The sequence below is a fragment of the Anabrus simplex genome, chromosome 5 (assembly GCF_040414725.1).
Source record: "Anabrus simplex isolate iqAnaSimp1 chromosome 5, ASM4041472v1, whole genome shotgun sequence".
In the NCBI taxonomy this organism is placed as follows: domain Eukaryota; kingdom Metazoa; phylum Arthropoda; class Insecta; order Orthoptera; family Tettigoniidae; genus Anabrus; species Anabrus simplex.
In genome coordinates this window covers 228,754,016-228,773,823 of record NC_090269.1, presented here as the reverse complement: position 1 = coordinate 228,773,823, position 19,808 = coordinate 228,754,016, and the positions used below count along the sequence as shown (strand labels likewise).

Sequence of the window (19,808 nt, the reverse complement as noted above, 5' to 3'; positions counted from 1 at the left end):
ATTACACTAACCACTACACCGCAGAAAGCTGTGATATTATTATTGCGAATTACTGCGATAAAGCCAATTAAGGCGAAATTTATTTGATTTATGATAAACTCGAAATTACAGAGAAATTCATAGAAGATAACGAACTTGCATTTTTTCTCCAAGTTTACGTAGATTAAGAGAAAACAACTAGACAAAAATTGTTAGGTTTAACACTCTTGGAAATATCTTTATATCATGAGAACGTAGTAATTTCTAAGTAATTCGACACAAAGATCGTCCACGCTGTAATTATTGGCTTTGTGCCAATTGCACTATATAAAAGCCTGGCTTCACTTCACCCTACTTTAAAAGCTAGTTCGTAGAAGTCGTTAATACAATTACGGGCTATACTCCCATCTATGCTTATACATGAGGATTTTACTATTTTGTCCTCATTGTTGTGGATTGCATTCCAGTATATTCGGTTTACATTATTTTTACGAGTGTCAAAATGCCTGTCATTTCTTGATGGCTCCAGTACTATTGCGTCTGTCCCTTGGCACAGACCAGAGCAAAATGCAGCTTCCACCATAGTCCCAGTCTCATCCATGACTGTGACAATGGGAAACGTGCAAGTGATTACCAGCGCGAAAGGTGGTGTAATAGTAAAAGTAGTGTGCAGCCCATGCTGGTTTAACTAATTGTGCTGCTGATTGACGGAAATATTTGTTATTTGTCTGTATAATAGTGGCCCACCCCGTGGTGTAGGGGTAGTGTGCCTGCCTCTTACTAGGAGGCCCCGGTTCGATTCCCGGCCAGGTCAGGGATTTTTACCTGGACTGAGGGCTGGTTCGAGGTCCACTCAGCCTACGTGATTAGACTTGAGGAGCTATCTGACGGTGAGATGGCGGCCCCGGTCTAGAAAGCCAAGAATAACGGTCGAGGGGATTCGTCGTTCTGACCACACGACACCTCGTAATCTGCAGGGCTTCGGGTTGAGCAGCGGTCGCTTGATAGGCCAAGGCCCTTCAAGGGCTGTACTGTATAATTGGGGTTCTGTATAATAGTATATTGTAACACTTAATTTATATATAGAGGGAATATGGAACGTCCTCGTCGTGCTAAACGAAAGTGTTGTGTCGCGAACCGCCATAATCCAGAACGTTATAGCGATCCTGGTATTTTTCGCATTCCCGTGGAAAGAATAGGAGAAAGAAAGAAGACAATGGATATTATCAGTGAACCGAATGAAGTAAGTAACATGAAATATTACCAAAAATATTTAATTCATTCATAATTGACCCCGTGAAAATGACAGTGGTGAAAGTCGTTATTAACACACACATTAATAAAGTCTTATAAATTCCTTACAAGGCAAAATTCATATAACCTGACAATTAATTTTGTACTGATTCCAGATCCTATTCTTTCTGTAAATAAATCGAATTCATGCCTATGAAAAATGTTAAGGGGAGTTATAACTGAATTTTGAAACTTCAGTTTTAATTATATTTTTACCAAATTTAGGATTCACATTTAGATAGGGCCTACAAATAAACACATATTTGCCAAATTAGAGATAAGTGGTTGCATTAGTTCAAACGCTTCTTTTTTGTTTCAGTGTTATCGCATACAGGACCAACAAGATACCCGTGCTTTGCTACGGTTTTAAATTGAAAATTAACTTTCAAATTTTCAAAATTTGGAGAGTTCACTGTGGGCTAGCCAATAAAATACACCCTCAGTTCGTACCTCAAACAGTTTTCGAGGAATGATTATTTATTTTCGGATCTAAACTCATTTGAACCTCATACAATTTGAAGTTTTTAAAACCCTATGTTATATAACATCTAGGGCGTAGATGTGACCAACCTGTGAAATTTTGACTTCGTACGTCGAACAGTAATGGAGAAATGAATGTTTTGTTTTAGGGGTAAAATATTCACGCCAAGTAACGGATTTTCGCCTGGATCTGAAGGCTGTTTCGAGGTCCACTCAGGCTTCGTGATTACAATTAAGGAGCTACCTGACGGTGAGGTATCGGCCCCAGTCTAGAAAGCCAGGAATAACGGACGAGAGGATTTATCATGCTGACTACGCGTCACCTCGTAATCTGCAGGCCTTCGGGCTGAGCAATAGTCGCTTGGTTGACCCAATCCCATCACGGCTGTCGTGCCAAGGTGTTTTTGTGAATAATAATAATAATAATAATAATAATAATAATAATAATAATAATAATAATAATAATAATAATAATAATAATAATAATAATAAGGTACCGGTACCCGTGCGAGAAATCTCGCATGTTCATAAAGTATGTGGTGGAGTAGCCCCCTGGTGAATAACTGGTGGACTAAGGAATACACAAATCAGTACAATACTAGACAGTCTTACACTGACTGACGGAGCAAATGCAACACCAAGAAGGAGTGGTCAGAACTTTATGCCAATTGCAGGGTAGACTGACGTCGCTGAGGTATGCTCATGATGTGAAATGCGCCGCTGTGCTTCGCACGTAGCGAACGATAAATGGGACACGGCGTTGGCGAATGGTCCACTTCGTACCGTGATTTCTCAGCCGACAGTCATTGTAGAACGTGTTGTCGTGTGCCACAGGACACGTGTATAGCTAAGAATGCCAGGCCGCCGTCAACGGAGGCATTTCCAGCAGACAGACGACTTTACGAGGGGTATGGTGATCGGGCTGAGAAGGGCAGGTTGGTCACTTCGTCAAATCGCAGCCGATACCCATAGGGATGTGTCCACGGTGCAGCGCCTGTGGCGAAGATGGTTGGCGCAGGGACATGTGGCACGTGCGAGGGGTCCAGGCGCAGCCCGAGTGACGTCAGCACGCGAGGATCGGCGCATACGCCGCCAAGCGGTGGCAGCCCCGCACGCCACGTCAACCGCCATTCTTCAGCATGTGCAAGACACCCTGGCTGTTCCAATATCGACCAGAACAATTTCCCGTCAATAGGGAACATGCATGATCCGGGGTTTTAATTAAAAATATGATAATCTGATACAAAATTGCATGAAGAATTCAAAAATGTGATCAGAATGTACAAATAATAACTCCAAACATGATAAAAATTTACGAAAATGTCACGTCACGCAAGTACGCGATCTCATTGGCCTGACGTCATCGTACAGGTTGACTGAATTAGCAGACGAAATAACACGTAGTGTGCTGTGAGAAGCAGGATACACTTCGCGTATTTCTACTTTACGTTAGTGTCTAGTATGGTTAAATTCGAGGTCTATACATTGGATAATAATCTGAGTGGTATATTTTAGACTTAAAATGAATCCTGCGCAGACAGTGAGGCAGAAAACTTATAAATGGTGTAGAGTTCCGATGTGCAATAGCACATCGCATACCATCCCAAACAAATTGTTTATAAACGTTCCAAAGACGCTAAAACTAGGGAGAAATGGATTTTGGCGAGCTGGAGAAATGCTGGTGATATATCGGAAAAGTCTACAGTTTATTTTTTTGAAGATTTTAACGTAAGATGAATTTGTTTGAATTTTCAAATCACTTTTCCATGTCAGCTGTTCTAGTGGTAAAACTTTAAATTTTAGTGTATGATGCTTTATTTAAATGCTTCAATTACATCTTGGAATATGAAAGTAATAAACGGTGCATTAAATAATGCTGATTATTAAAGTATTCTCCAAACCTAACCTATGTTTTGGGTGATCCATGTCAAGATAATAAATCAAAGGGGTTATGAACCATTTTGACAGCTCTAATTCTACCAATATATCTTGGCATGGGCTTATTCTTCTATTATTGAAGAGCTTAATTGGTAAAGAAATTTAAGGCTGTATCTAAATACCCTATAATGTAACAAAGAATAGGCGTGTACATCATAAAAGGAAACGACGTGAATTTAACAAATGTATAACTCTACACAAAACCAATGCTTGTCTGTTGGAGTCTTATAAGTTAACAATGCTCAATTATAATAATTATCATAACATTAATGAAATAAATAACATAATTGCATACAGGTGAAAATAGTGATGTAGGTGTTTAAAATATAATCCAACTTAGCCTAAGTTTTAGGTCATACAAGCCAAGTCAATAAACCGAAGGGTAAACATACCGCGCGAGCTGGCCGTGCGGTTAGGAACGCGCAGCTGTGAGCTCGCATCCGGGAGATAGTGGGTTTTGAACCCCACTGCCGGCAGCCCTGAAGATGGTTTTCCGTGGTTTCCCATTTTCACACCAGGCAAATGCTGAGGCTGTACCTAAGGCCACGGCCGCTTTGTTCCCATTTCTAGGCCTTTCCTGTCCCATCGTCGCCATAAGACCTATATGTGACGGTGTGACGTAAAGCAAACAACAACAACAACAACAAAATTAAAGTCACAGGACCCAAAGACATTCCTGTATTGAGCGACTAAAATGTCACCAGGACACTTTTCTTTCCTGATATGCTCAGCTTGTTAAAAGCCAAATGTAATTAATGTTACTGGCTTCACGCCCCGCTAACTACTTCTACGATTTTCGGAGACGCCGATGTGCAGGAATTTAGTCCTGCAGGAGTTATTTTACGTGCCAGTAAATCTACCGACACGAGGCTGACGTATTTGAGCACCTTCAACTACCACCGGACTGAACCAGGATCGAACCTGCCAAGTTGGGGTCAGAAGGCCAGCACCTCAACAGTCTGAACCACTCAGCCCGACTTGTGAAAACTAGATGAAGTCATATTTACCTTTATCATGTTTAACTTTTTCCCTCCACAAGGATATTTAATTCTCTTTCATGGGCCCCGGAAGTGGGTAGGCCAGTTGTCCCAACCATAAATATATATATTTTTGGGAATGATAGATTATAGCCCTATAGTACTATGATCTTTCTTTCTTTCTTTCCTTCTTTCTTTCTTTCTTAATCAGTTTATCCTTCAGGGTTGGTTTTCTCTCGGACTCAGCGAGGGATTTCACCTCTACCACTTCCAGGGCAGTGTCCTGGAACGTGAGACTTTGAGTATGGTGATGCAACTGGTGAGGAGGGCCATTACCTCTCCCAGGAGGCCTCACCTGTTATGCTCAACAGGGGCCTTTGGAGGATGGGAGGATCGGAAGGGATAGACAAGGAAGAGGGAAGGAAACGGTCGTGGCCTTAGGTGCCTGGAGGAGAAGTAGGAAAATACGAAAAACCACTTCGAGGATGGCTGAGGTTGGATTCGAAACCCTTCTACTCAGTTGACCTCCCGAGGCTGAGTAGACCCCGTTCCAGCCCTCGTACTATTTGTTTTCAACTTTCATGGCAGAGCCGGGAATCGAAATCGGGCCTCCGGGAGTGGCACACATTAACCACTACACCACAGAAGCGGACTAGTACTATAATGCTACCTATAGGTTTATGTTAGTGCTGAAATCCGATTTCTTACTTTACTAATGCTGAAAGCCCGAAAATGTAATGTTATTCTTTAATAGGGGAATCAGTCTAGAAGGAAATGTTGAAAGTGATGATATATCTATCCAGGTTCGTTGTTATCCTAATACTATGGGTTACAGTGCATTGCACGTATATAAAAGATGCCACTTACAAACTTGTTTTTTATCCGCGAAATTCTGCGGCCACAAAAGTCACTATTTTTCAAGAATGATGACATCTACACATGGTAGATTGTCTGACTGCTGTTTTGAACCTTTCTTCTGTCATTTCGAAGTTATTCGCGATCATGAATAATAAACAATCGGCTTTTAGCAACGGCTGATGCACAACGGCTGGTAAAGCTCCATGCGGTACTGGATCGTGACGTCACAGCGCGCCGCTTACGTCAGATGCCGTTTCACTCGCCTTGCGGAAAGGCACTATTAAATATTTTTTTAATGGTAGAAAACAGGGCAACATACCACAATGTAATACGTTTACGTACTATTTCATTGGTGTACTTTTCAAAAAAAATATTTTTGAAAATGATGCATGTTCCCAATTGGTTGAAGGAGGCCTGCACTCCCGGCGTCCGCTCAGAAGACTACCATTGACTCCACAGCATAGACGTGCACGCCTGGCATGCTGCCGGGCTAGAGCGACTTGTATGAGGGAATGGCGGAACGTCGTGTTCTCCGATGAGTCACGCTTCTGTTCTGTCAGTGATAGTCACCGCAGACGAGTGTGGCGTCGGCGTGGAGAAAGGTCAAATCCGGCAGTAACTGTGGAGCGCCCTACCGCTAGACAACCCGGCGTCATGGTTTGGGGCGCTATTGCGTATGATTCCACGTCACCTCTAGTGCGTATTCAAGGCACGTTAAATGCCCACCGCTACGTGCAGCATGTGCTGCGGCCGGTGGCACTCCCGTACCTTCAGGGACTGCCCAATGCTCTGTTTCAGCAGGATAATGCCCGCCCACACACTGCTCGCATCTCCCAACAGGCTCTACGAGGTGTACAGATGCTTCCGTGGCCAGCGTACTCTCCGAATCTCTCACCAATCGAACACGTGTGGGATCTCATTGGACGCCGTTTGCAAACTCTGCCCCAGCCTCGTACGGACGACCAACTGTGGCAAATGGTTGACAGAGAATGGAGAACCATCCCTCAGGACACCATCCGCACTCTTATTGACTCTGTACCTCGACGTGTTTCTGCGTGCATCGCCGCTCGCGGTGGTCCTACATCCTACTGAGTCGATGCCGTGCGCATTGTGTAACCTGCATATCGGTTTGAAATAAACATCAATTATTCGTCCGTGCCGTCTCTGTTTTTTCCCCAACTTTCATCCCTTTCGAACCACTCCTTCTTGGTGTTGCATTTGCTCTGTCAGTCAGTGTACTTACCACTTACAGTATAATCTTTGATTTTTTAACATTCATGGTACGGTATCTACTTGAACAGAAGCAAATGCAAGTGCATTATTATACTGACGAATGTTCCGGAAGTAATTTTCGGTTTTACTGTCATTCTTTTTAGCACATTATAATGGCATAAAGCAGGCATCCCGCGACCGAAGTGTGAAGTGAATAGCAATGATGGCGCGTATTTTCCTACAGCAACAGTATTTGCAAATTGCACACTTCATAAAATTTTCTAAAGTAACTTTTTTTTAAATATCGATATTTATGAAAAGAGATTGCAATTCGTCACTGCTAATGTCTGTTCTCTTTCTTTTGAATGCTCATTTGTCACCATCGGTTATTTGTGAGCGCCGCAAAAGGGATCTATACTACTTAAATAATAATAACAATAATAATAATAATAATAATAATAATAATAATAATAATAATAATAATAATAATAATAATAATAATTTAATCTGACAGAATAACTTTTCTTTTTCAATCTGCTTCACGTCGCGCCGACACAGATAGGTCTAATGTCGATATTCAGATTGCATTACCGACACATTAAAAAGAACTTACATTAAAATACAGAACAAGAACAATATGATCCAGGTGAACAGTTTTACAACGAATGGCATGTTCACATTACAATCCAACTTTCGAGGCTCCTTAGAAAATAGATTAAAGAGATCTGTTGATTTTACAGTTATGTCTCTGTGAATGTTCAGAAGTGCCGACCCATTGAGAAAAAAAAATGAAAGGGGTCCGACATTTCGAAAAATGAAGGTATCGGCCAAAGGAAGACAAGGGCCACGAAGGGCGTGAAAATGAAAGACTCCCTAGGCATCCATATGTAATACCGTCGGGGTCGGAAAAGAACAAGAGTTCACCAAGGGAGTTCGGATAGGATAGATAAAAGTGAGGAGCCTGGCACAAGTAAATGGAAGTAATGCCAGGACTCAGCTAAGAGCCCCGTGGTTGCCAACCCACGCTCCAAAGTTCAGAGCCCATGGGGCCCCTTTTAATCGCCTCTTACGACAGGCAAGGGATACCGTAGGTGTTATTCTACCGCCCCCACCCACACGGATCTCAACCTATTGAGTCAACTTTCACTGGTTTATTGTCAGTTTCTGTTTATTTTATTTTGTAAAAATTCCACGTGTGTATGTGTTAATAACCCCCAGTGACCGCCCCCCCTTCCCGGCTACGCCACTGCCCACAGTCACAACTTCTGCTCTCGCAAATTTTATCTGTTCCGCCCCATTAAATGCCTTCCACGATATTGGTGCTCGCATAGAATACTGCAAGGGAGATTGACGTTATTCTTATGGACTAATGGCAGCCCCCCTGACAGAATATTGCTGTTAAATGTTGTTTTGTCTACTGTTTCCTTAATACCACGTCCATTTTATAAGGATTACTGTTTGTTTCAGGTGTGAATGTCGACTCTGTAGATAAAGGGATGAATGGTATGCTAGTTGTCGCTGTGGCTCCAGGTGGAGCAATAGCGAAAGATGGCCGCATCGTTCCCGGGGATTACTTGTTGTCGGTCAACAACGAGAGTCTTCGCAAGGTCACTAATTCCCAGGCTCGAGCTATTCTTCGGAGAGCTCAGCTTCTGACCACTGATATTAGGTGAGTTGCTGCCCTTTTATAAAAGCAAATTCTAGCACTTCATATGGATATAATTTTAAAAGGAATAGATTTATTTTATTTTCAATTCCTTGAGTCCTTAGTTGGTCGTAATTGCCTTAGTGAATATTGTTGTTGCGCCTAGAAAAATCGATGTGAAATATTTCGACTTTAGAACTCTGGCCGGTAAGAGTCTGTCGTCAAAGGTCGATACTGTGCGAAATACAGTTTATCAAAGATTTGTCGTTCTTAATACTGTATGCGTGAGGATTTCTCGTTCTTAGTACATAATACAGTATATGTGCTGTGAGTCTGTGTTTATCAGACATATATAAGTTAGTGGCATTTTCAGACGCAAGGATACGTATTCTTTTTATTTTACATTCGATTTTCCTTTGTATACCTACCTTTTATACATCGCTACGATTCGACTTCCATTTATTAGTACAGGCATCTGTTGTAGCTGTTGCTTTTTGATAATTCTTTTCTGAGATTAGAGCAGTGGTCAGTAATGACTAGTCCAAACGTGACCACATTTCTACGTATCCGTGGTCAGCTTTAAGGCTTAAATGGCTTACATTCGTTGGGAGAGGTAACGTATGCCATTCCTGGTACAAACGAGATAGCGCTTATACGTGAGGGCTCAAAAGCATGTTGCTAATGGAAATTAGTTATTGACGCACACATGTGGCTTCTCTGTCACGTATTAGGCAACTTTGACGTCAAATATTGGATTCTTTAAAGTTGGAATTAAGTCTAGATTTCTTCTAGTTTTGTGGTATGGAGAACAGCGGGTGTGGAGTGGGTTGAACGGAATGTCAGAGGGTGAATAAGTTCGACTAATGATTCAAAATAGCGGGACTGGTCTTACAAGAAAACAGTTTCGATCCCGCATGAATTCGGTGGAGGGCAATAAAATGTGATAGGCTAATTCAGTGTCATTGTCTTTTGACTCATTTAAAAACTCCCGTCGGACTAGATTACGACATTCTGTCTCTTAAAAAGGGAGTTGTTGGGATGTGAAACAAAAACTATATATTTTTTTCAAAACCACCAGTGTCTTTCAATGTGTCGGATACATTCCAGAATTAAATAACACTGGTCATCCATCACTGTATTCGATCACAATATTCCAGAGGACGAATTTATAGCATTTCTATAATAATAATAATAATAATAATAATAATAATAATAATAATAATAATAATAATAATAATAATAATAATGTTTGCACCGACACAGATAGGTCTTATGGCAACGGTGGGATAGGAAAGGCCTAGGAATGGGAAGGAAGCGGCCGTGGCCTTAATTAAGGTACAGCCCCAGCCAGCATTTGCCTGGTGTGAAAATGGGAAACCACGGAAAACCATCTTCAGGGCTGCTGACAATGTGGTTCGAACCCACTATCTCCCGGATGCAAGCCCACAGCCGCGCGCCCCTAACCGCACGACTAGCTCGCCAGGTATATTAATAATAATAATAATAATAATAATAATAATAATAATAATAATAATAATAATAATAATAATAAACGGAAAACCCATGGCGCAACACCCGATCAGGGCCTTGGCCTGCCAAGACGACTGCAGCCAAGCAACATAGCCTGCAGATACTGCAGAGTCTCATGGTTAGCGTCACGACGTCCTTAGCCGTAATGTTTGCCTTTCTTGGTTGGATCCATTGCCTCTTGTATCAATAGCTGTATCAGTATTCAGTCCAGAATTAAAATACCTGGATTGGCTGGGAACCAAATCTAAGGGTAAACGAGCAATCAAAATTATGGAAGGAACGGCACTACTACTTTTTTTTTTAGTAGGTACTGCTTTCTATCTTCATACAAATGTAATAGATAATGTAACAGAATTAAAATCTACTTCTGAAAGAATATCTCGTCTCATGATTAAATGCAAAAATAAACAGTACCCCTCTGTTAAATGCCATGCACCAATAAATGAAGATAACAAGAAAAATCCCAGTAGAGTAAAAGAATTCCGGGAACTTCTGGCAGAGGGAATATCCAAAATGCCAAAATTAAATGTTGTGGTACTATTGGGAGATTTTAATGCACATATAGGTAGAGAAATAACTTTTCAGAAAACAGTAGGGGAATATCCGGTCCATAAAAGAAAGAACAAAAATGGAATGAGAATAATTAATCTCTGCAAAAACCTTTCAGTTGAAATGTTTTTGACTTTCTTCAGAAAACTGCCAAGAAAAAGTAAATTATGGATATCCCCAAATACAATGTTAGGGGAATTGCAGTTAGATCATGTGGCTATTTCTCAAAGGAGTTTTAAATAAATGATTAAAGCATTCCTAATAACTTCGATGATGCTAAGAGAAAAAAGTCTACGTACAAACAGACCACATCATGACTCATGCCTCAGAAATTATCTGGGACACCTATTGAAGAATAACCTAGCTACCTAGAAAGAGTGAAGGTCATGTATCTTAAAAAGTTCCCTGTCTGGCCAAAAATGCTCCTTCGAGACTAACCTATGAGCTCACAAGACAGTCATTATGTTAGGTCCTTTTAAAAACAAGCAACAACAAGACAGTCGTTCTATATAGAAGAACTGTGATTAAAAATACCACTGCCTTCTACGACAAAATACCAAGCTTTACATTAAGAAGTGCAGGAAAAATGGATTTTTTTTTTTACCAAACAAACGGCATAATGACGTCAAAATGGATGCATTCTGACTATGAACTGTGGCATACCATAACAGGCTTCTTAAATGTTCATAAAATCGTTGAAAAGGTTAGGCAAAATAATATGACTATGACAAGCGTATCAAGACATGTTATCTGACCTATTTGTAATGAATGGTGGGTCCTCTAGTTGTTGTTGTTGTTGCTGTTATTATTATTATTATTATTATTATTATTATTATTATTATTATTATTATTATTATTATTATTATTATTATTATTATTATTTTTGGACATTTCCTTTTATTAAATTTTCTTTTTTTGATTGACTGTACAGAGAATGCAACCTGCACACTCTCTATACCCCCACCCCTTAATAACCAAAGAATAACCCAGATATATCTCATGACTCATGACTAGGATGCACATAATTGAAGGTCACTGGTTTTGAGGCATAAATTTCATTTATAGTGTATTCTGATTCCCCTTGATGCAGTTTTACAGCAAAGTTCATTAGTACTACAGTTCTTTATGCCAGTCTCTTCCAGGCAGATGGAACAAGGACTGTAGGAAATATTAAGGCTGCACTGAGACCTTACAATGGCCTCCCCAATCTTGTTAATGGAAGGCAAGAGAGCTTGTCAGTCTGTGGTTGGGCAAATAGGATTTACCTGCTCTAGATTCATTTGTTTCCTACACTACTCCAGTAGTTGTTCTGTGGGTGAAGTATGCATTCATCATTATCATTTGCGTACTGGATATACAAGGTTTAGTGAAACTGGATAATAAATACCTATTCTTTCTTCAAAGAGTGATCTGTCTTGAAGAGAGCAAACAGGTAAACATTCTTACTTTATAATTTACATGTGTTCATTGGCATGTAAATGTAATGATGACCATAATGATGACAATGGTGGTGATCATCATCATCATCATCATCATCATCATCATCATTTGGCCTCAGCTACCATGTGCAAGGATTTTGATTTGACACTTTTTGGGCTGTCTGAAAGTCAGTTGTCAGCATGACAAGCAATTTACATTGTTAATGTTTGAAGTTGTTAACCTAACTATAAATTAAAACTAACAACTATGCTTCAAGTAGTAATAGTACAGAAATTCACTTAAAAATATAAACATGTATAATTACACAACTACCTAAGCACAATTTTATATCTTACAAAAATATAATTTCTACTTGTTATGTGATAGGTACTCTTTCCAGATATACCATAATAGATATTTCATATTCCTCAATGTTAATGTTTCTTAGTTAGTGATAAAAAGTTAATAATAGTCTAAAACCAACAACAATAATAACAACAATAATTTCATTTGTTTTACGTTCCACTAACTACTTTTGTGGTGTTAGGGCGCACTGTGGTGCCAGAATTTTGTCCTGCACAAGTTCTTGTATGTGTCAGTAAATCTACCAACATGAGGCTGATGTACTTCAGCACCTTCAAATACCACTGGACTGAGTTGGTATCAAACCTGCCAACTTAGCTCAGAAGGCCAGCACTCTACCACCTGAGCTACCCAGCCTAGCAGACAAAAAAATTTATAAAATTGACCATGCGGTTAGGGGCGTGCAGCTGTGAGCTTGCATCCGGGAAATAGTGGGTTCGAACCCCACTGTCGACAGCCCGGAAGATGGTTTTCTGTGGTTTCACATTTTCACACCAGGCAAATGCTGGGGGGCTGTACCTTATTTAAGGCCAGGGCCAATTCCTTCCCAATCCTAGGCCTCTCCTATTCCATCGTCGCCATAAGACCTCTCTGTGTCTGTGCAACTTAAAGCCAAAAAAATTCACTCTCTCTTTTTGAGATAAGGGAATTAATTCATTGTTAACAAATAATTCTCTATAATTAAGATATATCATATTTCAACTCTTTGGTTCTTAAAAGTTAGAAAAATCTAGCTTAATTCAAATGATTCAATTCAGCATGATATAATAACCTCTAAAAGATAAGTTACTATGCTCCTTTTACTAAATATTCTTGAAAATGGAAAAGAAGAAATCTCTGCATCCCACATAAAACAATTAGAATTACCCTAAATAAGCACATTAGAGACTTACAAAGTGTACTGCTGTTATTTTGCCTTGGGGAACATCACAAAAACGTCTTTGAATGCAGGAGATAAGAAAAGTAATATGTTCTTGTTTTCTTGGATATTTTTTTCCATCCTGTTATCATAAGTGAATATTTGACCCTCCATCGATGCAAGATGTAAATGACCTAACATCTGCAGTATCGAGGGAAGATGCACCATTAGAAGACTAAATCTTTAAATTTATTTTTACATATGTGTTATACTAACTATTCAAAGATTGATTATAATGATGACAATGGTGGTGATCATCATCATCATCATCATCATCATCATCATCATCATCATCATCATCATCATCATCATTCGGCCTCAGCTACCATGTGCAAGGATTTTGATTTGGCACTTTTTGGGCTGTCTGAAAGTCAGTTTTGACTTTCTAGTTTACCAGATGATACAGAAAATGGATCTTATTCTTGTGACCTATTGCTTAGTTTTTAATTAATTTTATCAGTCAACATCAAAAGTGTTTCCAGAGATCTGTTACATGCCAACATCATATAACAGAGTGTGCCAAGTTAACTTAATTCTGCTCTTAAAAAATCTGAGTTTATCTGCCTGATTTGAATCCACTGTCTTGGGATTTAGAGGGTAAAAAAAAGTCGTATGGTTTTTAGTGCCGGGATATCCCACGACGGGTTCGGCTCGCCAGGTGCAGGTCTTTCTATTTGACTCCTGTAGGTGACCTGCACGTCGTGATGAGGATGAAATGATGATGAAGACAACACATACACCCAGCCCCCGTGCCATTGGAATTAACCAATTAAGGTTAAAATCCCCGTCCCGGCCGGGAATCGAACCCAGGACCCTCTGAACCGAAGACCAGTACGCTGACCGTTCAGCCAACGAGTCGGACATTTAGAGGGTAACACTCTACCTCTGATCCATAGAGGGAGCTAAAGTGTACTAACAAATATACAACTTTGTTGCTGAGTATTTCCCCACACACATTTGAAAACATTTTTAAATTTTTTACAAATAATTTATGAATCAGTTAGAAGCAAAGCTTGATCAAGCTAGACTGTCAGTATAACAAATTCTTTAATTTTGTTTTATGGAGGAATACATTTTATGATCAGTCAGCTGAGTGATACAGTCAGTTAGTTACTGGCCTTCTGTTCCTAAGATAGCAAGTTTGATTCCAGCTGAGGTTGGTAGCATTTATATATAATTCCTGATTTAGATTGCACATAAATCAATCAATCAATCAATCAATCAATCAATCAATCAATCAATCAATCAATCAATCAATCAATCAATCAATCAATCAATCAATCAATCAATCAATCAATCAATCAATCAATCACTACTGATCTGCATTTAGGGCAGTTGCCCAGGTGGCAGATTCCCTATCTGTTGTTTTCCTAGCCATTTCTTAAATGATTGCAAAGAAATGGGAAATTTATTGAACATCTCCCTTGGTAAGTTATTCCAATCCCTAACTCCCCTTCCTATAAACGAATATTTGCCCCAATTTGTCCCCTTGAATTTCAACTTTATCTTCATATTGTGATCTTTCCTACTTTTAAAGACACCACTCAAACATTCGTCTACTGACATCCTCCCACGCCATCTCTCCACTGACAGCTCGGAACATACCACTTAGTTGAGCAGCTCGTCTCCTTTCTCCCAAGTCTTCCCAGCCCAAACTTTGCAACATTTTTGTAACGCTACTCTTTTGTCGGAAATCGCCCAGAACAAATCGAGCTGCTTTTCTTTGGATTTTTTTCCAGTTCCTGAATCAAGTAATCCTGGTGAGGGTCCCATACACTGGAACCATACTCTAATTGGGGTCTCACCAGAGACAAATATGCTCTCTCCTTTACATCCTTACTACAACCCCTAAATTCCCTCATAACCATGTGCAGAGATCTGTACCCTTTATTTACAATCATATTTATGTGATTACCCCAATGAAGATCTTTCCTTATATTAATACCTAGGTATTTACAATGATCCCCAAAAGGAACTTTCACCCCATCAACACATTAAAACTGAGAGGACTTTTCCTATTTGTGAAACTCACAACCTGACTTTTATCCCCGTTTATCATCATACCATTGCCTACTGCCCATCTCACAACATTATCAAGGTCATTTTGCAGTTGCTCACAATCTTGTAACTTATTTATTACTCTGTATAGAATAACATCATCTGCAAAAAGCCTTATCTCTGATTCCACTTCTTTACACATATCATTGATATATATATGTATAAGAAAACATAAAGGTCCAATAATACTTCCTTGAGGAATTCCCCTCTTAATTATTACAGGGACAGATACAGCTTCGCCTACACTAATTCTCTGAGTTCTATTTTCTAGAAACAGAGCCACCCATTCAGTCACTCTTTTGTCAAGTCCAATTGCACTCATTTTTGCCAGTAGTCACCCATGATCTTTCCTATCAAATGCCGTAGACAGGTCAATCACGATACCGTCCAATTGACCTCCTGAATCCAGAATATCTACTATATCTTGCTGGAATCCTACAAGTTGGGCTTTAGTGGAATAATCTTTCCTAAACCCAAACTGCCTTCTATCAAACCAGTTATTAATTTTGCAAACATGTCTTATATAATCAGAAAGAATGCTTTCCCAATACTGGGGATCCCAGGGCTGATTATGATATCACCTGTCATGTAAAACTACAAGGTTGCTTGCTTTAAAACCTAAACACCCTGGAATACGTTACAACTGTTAGCAGTTAGCATACCGTAGATGTTAAACAAATAAGATCATTATTTACTATGTTTTGTGATCAAGGCCATGACAAGACAGCACCAGTTGCTAAGTGGCTATTCAGCTTTAATGCTTCCTTTCTCAAGATGCTGGGAAAATATATTTTTCAATCAGTCTTAATGCACAATCTTATTTCAAACCTGCACAGTCTTGAAGTGTGTATAAAAATATACTAATTTCTGTGACATGGTGATTGTTATACCTGGATCATGCAAATGGCATACATTTGCACTCAGAATCATTTTTTGCATCATTTCTCTGATATTTCAGACTTACTTGCATAAGAATCCACCAACTGTTACTGTAATGAAATTATTTTCCAACTCTGGAATTATAATTGCCTTGCCATGCATACATTTTATTTTCCTCTACTACCATACCAGAATGCAAGTTAATGTTCTTTTCTTCAGAAGTAATTTTCTTCTAGTTTTTGTCTTTGTTGGATAACGCTACCAGGATATTAATTGTGCTAACTGGGTAGGCCATGCACTAATTTTATTTTGACACTATCTTAAAAACATTCAAGATATATTGTTCTTTCCATTCATGCCTTCTTTGATTATTAACATTTTTCAGACCACCTCGTTCATTAAATTTTACTGTTCTCACATGTAAGAGAAATACAACACTATTTAATTATCTAAACATTTAGTAAATCCAGACTAGAATATTGGGCAGGTTTCTTCTCTGACACTCAGTAGTCACTACAGACTCTTGGTCACATCCTCACAACTTTAATTAAAGTTTCTAACCTATCTCTTCACCATTTGGTCGCTTGTGGTCATTTCTCTATATACTTCGTGGAGTTGAGGGTATTTATTTATTTATTTATTACTTCCCAATTTTTTGATTGCTGAATATGACAAAGTGTTGAATAGTAATGAACAGTGGTTGTTAAAATGAGTTGTAAAGGTGATTACGAATACTGTAATTTGAAGTGATCCCTTGATTACTAATATTGATAAATGTAGAAGAATGGTATTAGAACCTCCCACATTTTGCAAATGCTTCACACAAAATTTTGTCATTGTTCCTCTGGTGCCCATTAACAGTCCAACAATTTTAACGCTAGAAATTCTATAGGAGTGTTTGAAATATTCTGGTGTTGGCTAATAGATGACTCTCTTTTCTTGGTCTATCTCCTCCTATCTCCTCAGGCTGTCTGGAACTCACGTCATATCTGATGGTTAGATCCAAAGCGCTATCTTTTCTGTGGTCAGTGGCGATTATGTCAATCCATCTGTTGCCCCCTCCAGTAGCAATTCATGGAACTTCGTCATACACTTCCAAGCTGTGCTGGAAAGGGCAGTTGCGATCTTTGTCTGGGTTCTGTGATATCAGGTGTTCTAAGGAGCTGCCTTCTTGGACAAGAACCAAGAATGTGTGCAAGGGTTTTGGTCTAGCTGCAGTGTCTGCAGAGGGTTCTCTCTCGGCTTCGTCCTGGGAGGGCACATACTGAATGACATATCCTGTAGTTTGAGGGCTTTCATCTTCTCGGATCTTGACAAACCTCTCAAAGTCTCAGTCCAATGGTTCAATGGCGTATTTTCTTAATAGAATATAAGTCCTTTCCTATGAACACTCAGTTCACACCATTTAACATACTCTTTCTTTCTTAACTGGCTTCTTAATTCTTTGCTTTTTTTTGGTGTATTTCTCTGCTTTATTGATCAGACAAAGCTTGGTAATGCAACTCCTCTGCTCAGCATTGAGATAGTGAGTTCGCAATGTATTAATTTCCTGAATTTCTTGGAATGCTGCATACATTTAAATGTTGTAACACTGCCACCAATTCAGCTCTACAAACACCTAGCCCTTTTAGTTTTCCTAGGAGAGTACTATAGACAGTCTGCTGTATTAGCGGGAAGATGGAGAATTTGCTTAACTGCACTTCTTATTAATTTGTTAACATTCTGGATGAATGGAATCTTTATCGAGCTAGCATTCTGTAGTGGGTATATAAGTTTGGGTTAGATAAACTGATTAATAACTAGGAATTTCTGAAAAAATTTTAGGAGAGGACTCTTCAACAGAAGATCAAGTTTATTTTAAGTAATTCACTACATGATGTTTGTTTAAAATTAATGTATCGGCAAATGAGTGCCTGGTTAATGGATCTTCCCGTTCTTTTCTACACAGCAAATTATGAAACTGTCATTTATAATCATGTGTGAAATGTTGATCATTCCTGTCTCGATGTTGATAGCTACAGTACAGACTTTGAAGGATTGAGTTGCAGCCCTATTTCATTAAATAATTCAACAGTTGTACTTGTCAATATTGCAACTTACCCTTGACTGCTACTAACAATAACTGTATCATCAGCAAAACCCATGCATGTTCTTTTGGAAGATCAGGAATGAGCTGATATCCATACTTTGAGGATTCTGTTTCTTCACATAGTTCTTCTAGGGTGAAAACCATTGCCAGGTTGTATAAAGCAGGTGAGAGGGGTTCCTTCTGTATCACTCCAATGTTAATTTTAACTGGCCTTGCCCTCTGTCTGTTAGCTTTGATAACTGTCAGATTTCCTTTCTTTAATTCCAGTATGACTGATCTCAGTTTTGATGGTATTTTCTGGACTGTAGTGTTTTTGCTGTGTGTGTTTGTCTAATTTATCAAATGCTTTTGAAATATCTAGAAAAACTACTGTAATATTATCTTTGCACTATTTATGTGAATGTAGAACACTATCCAAGATCACTACGTTACTCTAAGTTCCAGGATTAGAAGGAAATCCATGTTGATGTTTATTAAAACTTATACAATTCCGGAGTCTCACATGTAGTAGTTTGTTTGGCCGGGTTTGATCTATCCTCTACAATGTGCCCCTCTGACACAACTATCAAACACTTTTCTTAAAGATCTGGACAAAATTATAAGAAGTTCTGTAAAAGAAATAATTATGCTGCCTGATGATACTCCAAATTCGATGCTGTATAGTGCCAGAAAGGTCAGAGGGATGGGAATAATTTGCGCAGAATGGGAAGCAAATATACAGCATTACAATATTTGTAATTGCTTACTCCATGTTCAGGACGTTCACCTACCATACGTAAGGAAGTTACCTGAAGAACAAGATATGGCACTCCACAGACTTGACATAAAAAAGGAAAGTCTCCCCCCAAAGATTGACGGAAGGAAACTACGCGAAATTATGAGAAATCGATCCTTTCAGTCGTGGTGTCAGCTACCACATAAAGGAAAAGGAGTAGTGTTATATTCAGACTGCCCGAAAGCAAACTCCTGGATGACTCATAAATCACCTCTGTCCTCCTCTGAATACATGAATGCAGTGAAGATGACATGCAACCTCACCGCAGTCAGGTTGGTTCCCGGTAGGTCATTCAACACAACCCGTTGCCGCCAAAATGGCTGCAACGAGACAGAAACCCTTGGACATGTGCTGGGATTCTGCCGGAGCACTGAACTAATGCGCAACCACCGCCACCACCGTGTAAGATCGTCGATTGCTCAAGGCTTGAGACAGCGTGGATGGGAGGTGCACGAGGAGGTTCACTGCGTCTCTACTGATGACTCTAATCAGAGGGCAGACATCTTAGCCATCAACAGAGAGGACATGAAAGCGATGGTCTTAGATCCCACCATTCGCTTTGAAAGGGACCTGGATCAGGCTCGGGATGTGGACCTAGAAAAGCAAGCTATTTATATTCCATGCTTGCCTTACCTTTCATCTAAGTATAAAATACCTATTGATCGGTGCATTGTCAGAGGCCTGCTATTCGGAGCAAGAGGCGCCCTCCCTAGTCAGACATCGAACTTCCTACAAAACTTGAAAGTTCCATTCTGCGAGTTAGAAAAAATAGTAATACAGATACTGAGGGACTCTCTGCAAATCATTCACTTTCATCTGTACCTGAGAATGTGATTGACATTTCT

General features: G+C 39.5%; 1 protein-coding gene across 3 annotated transcripts in view; it reads left to right on the top strand.

Annotated features, from left to right (window-relative positions):
• Positions 1 to 19,808, top strand: part of LOC136873924 (multiple PDZ domain protein) — a 2,156,217-nt gene that overhangs the window by 810,806 nt on the left and 1,325,603 nt on the right. For all 3 annotated transcript variants that reach the window (XM_067147286.2, XM_067147283.2, XM_067147285.2), the window contains one exon: positions 8,205 to 8,406. In XM_067147286.2, coding sequence (XP_067003387.2) covers positions 8,205 to 8,406 — 202 coding nt within the window. The remainder of the gene's footprint in view (positions 1 to 8,204; positions 8,407 to 19,808) is intronic.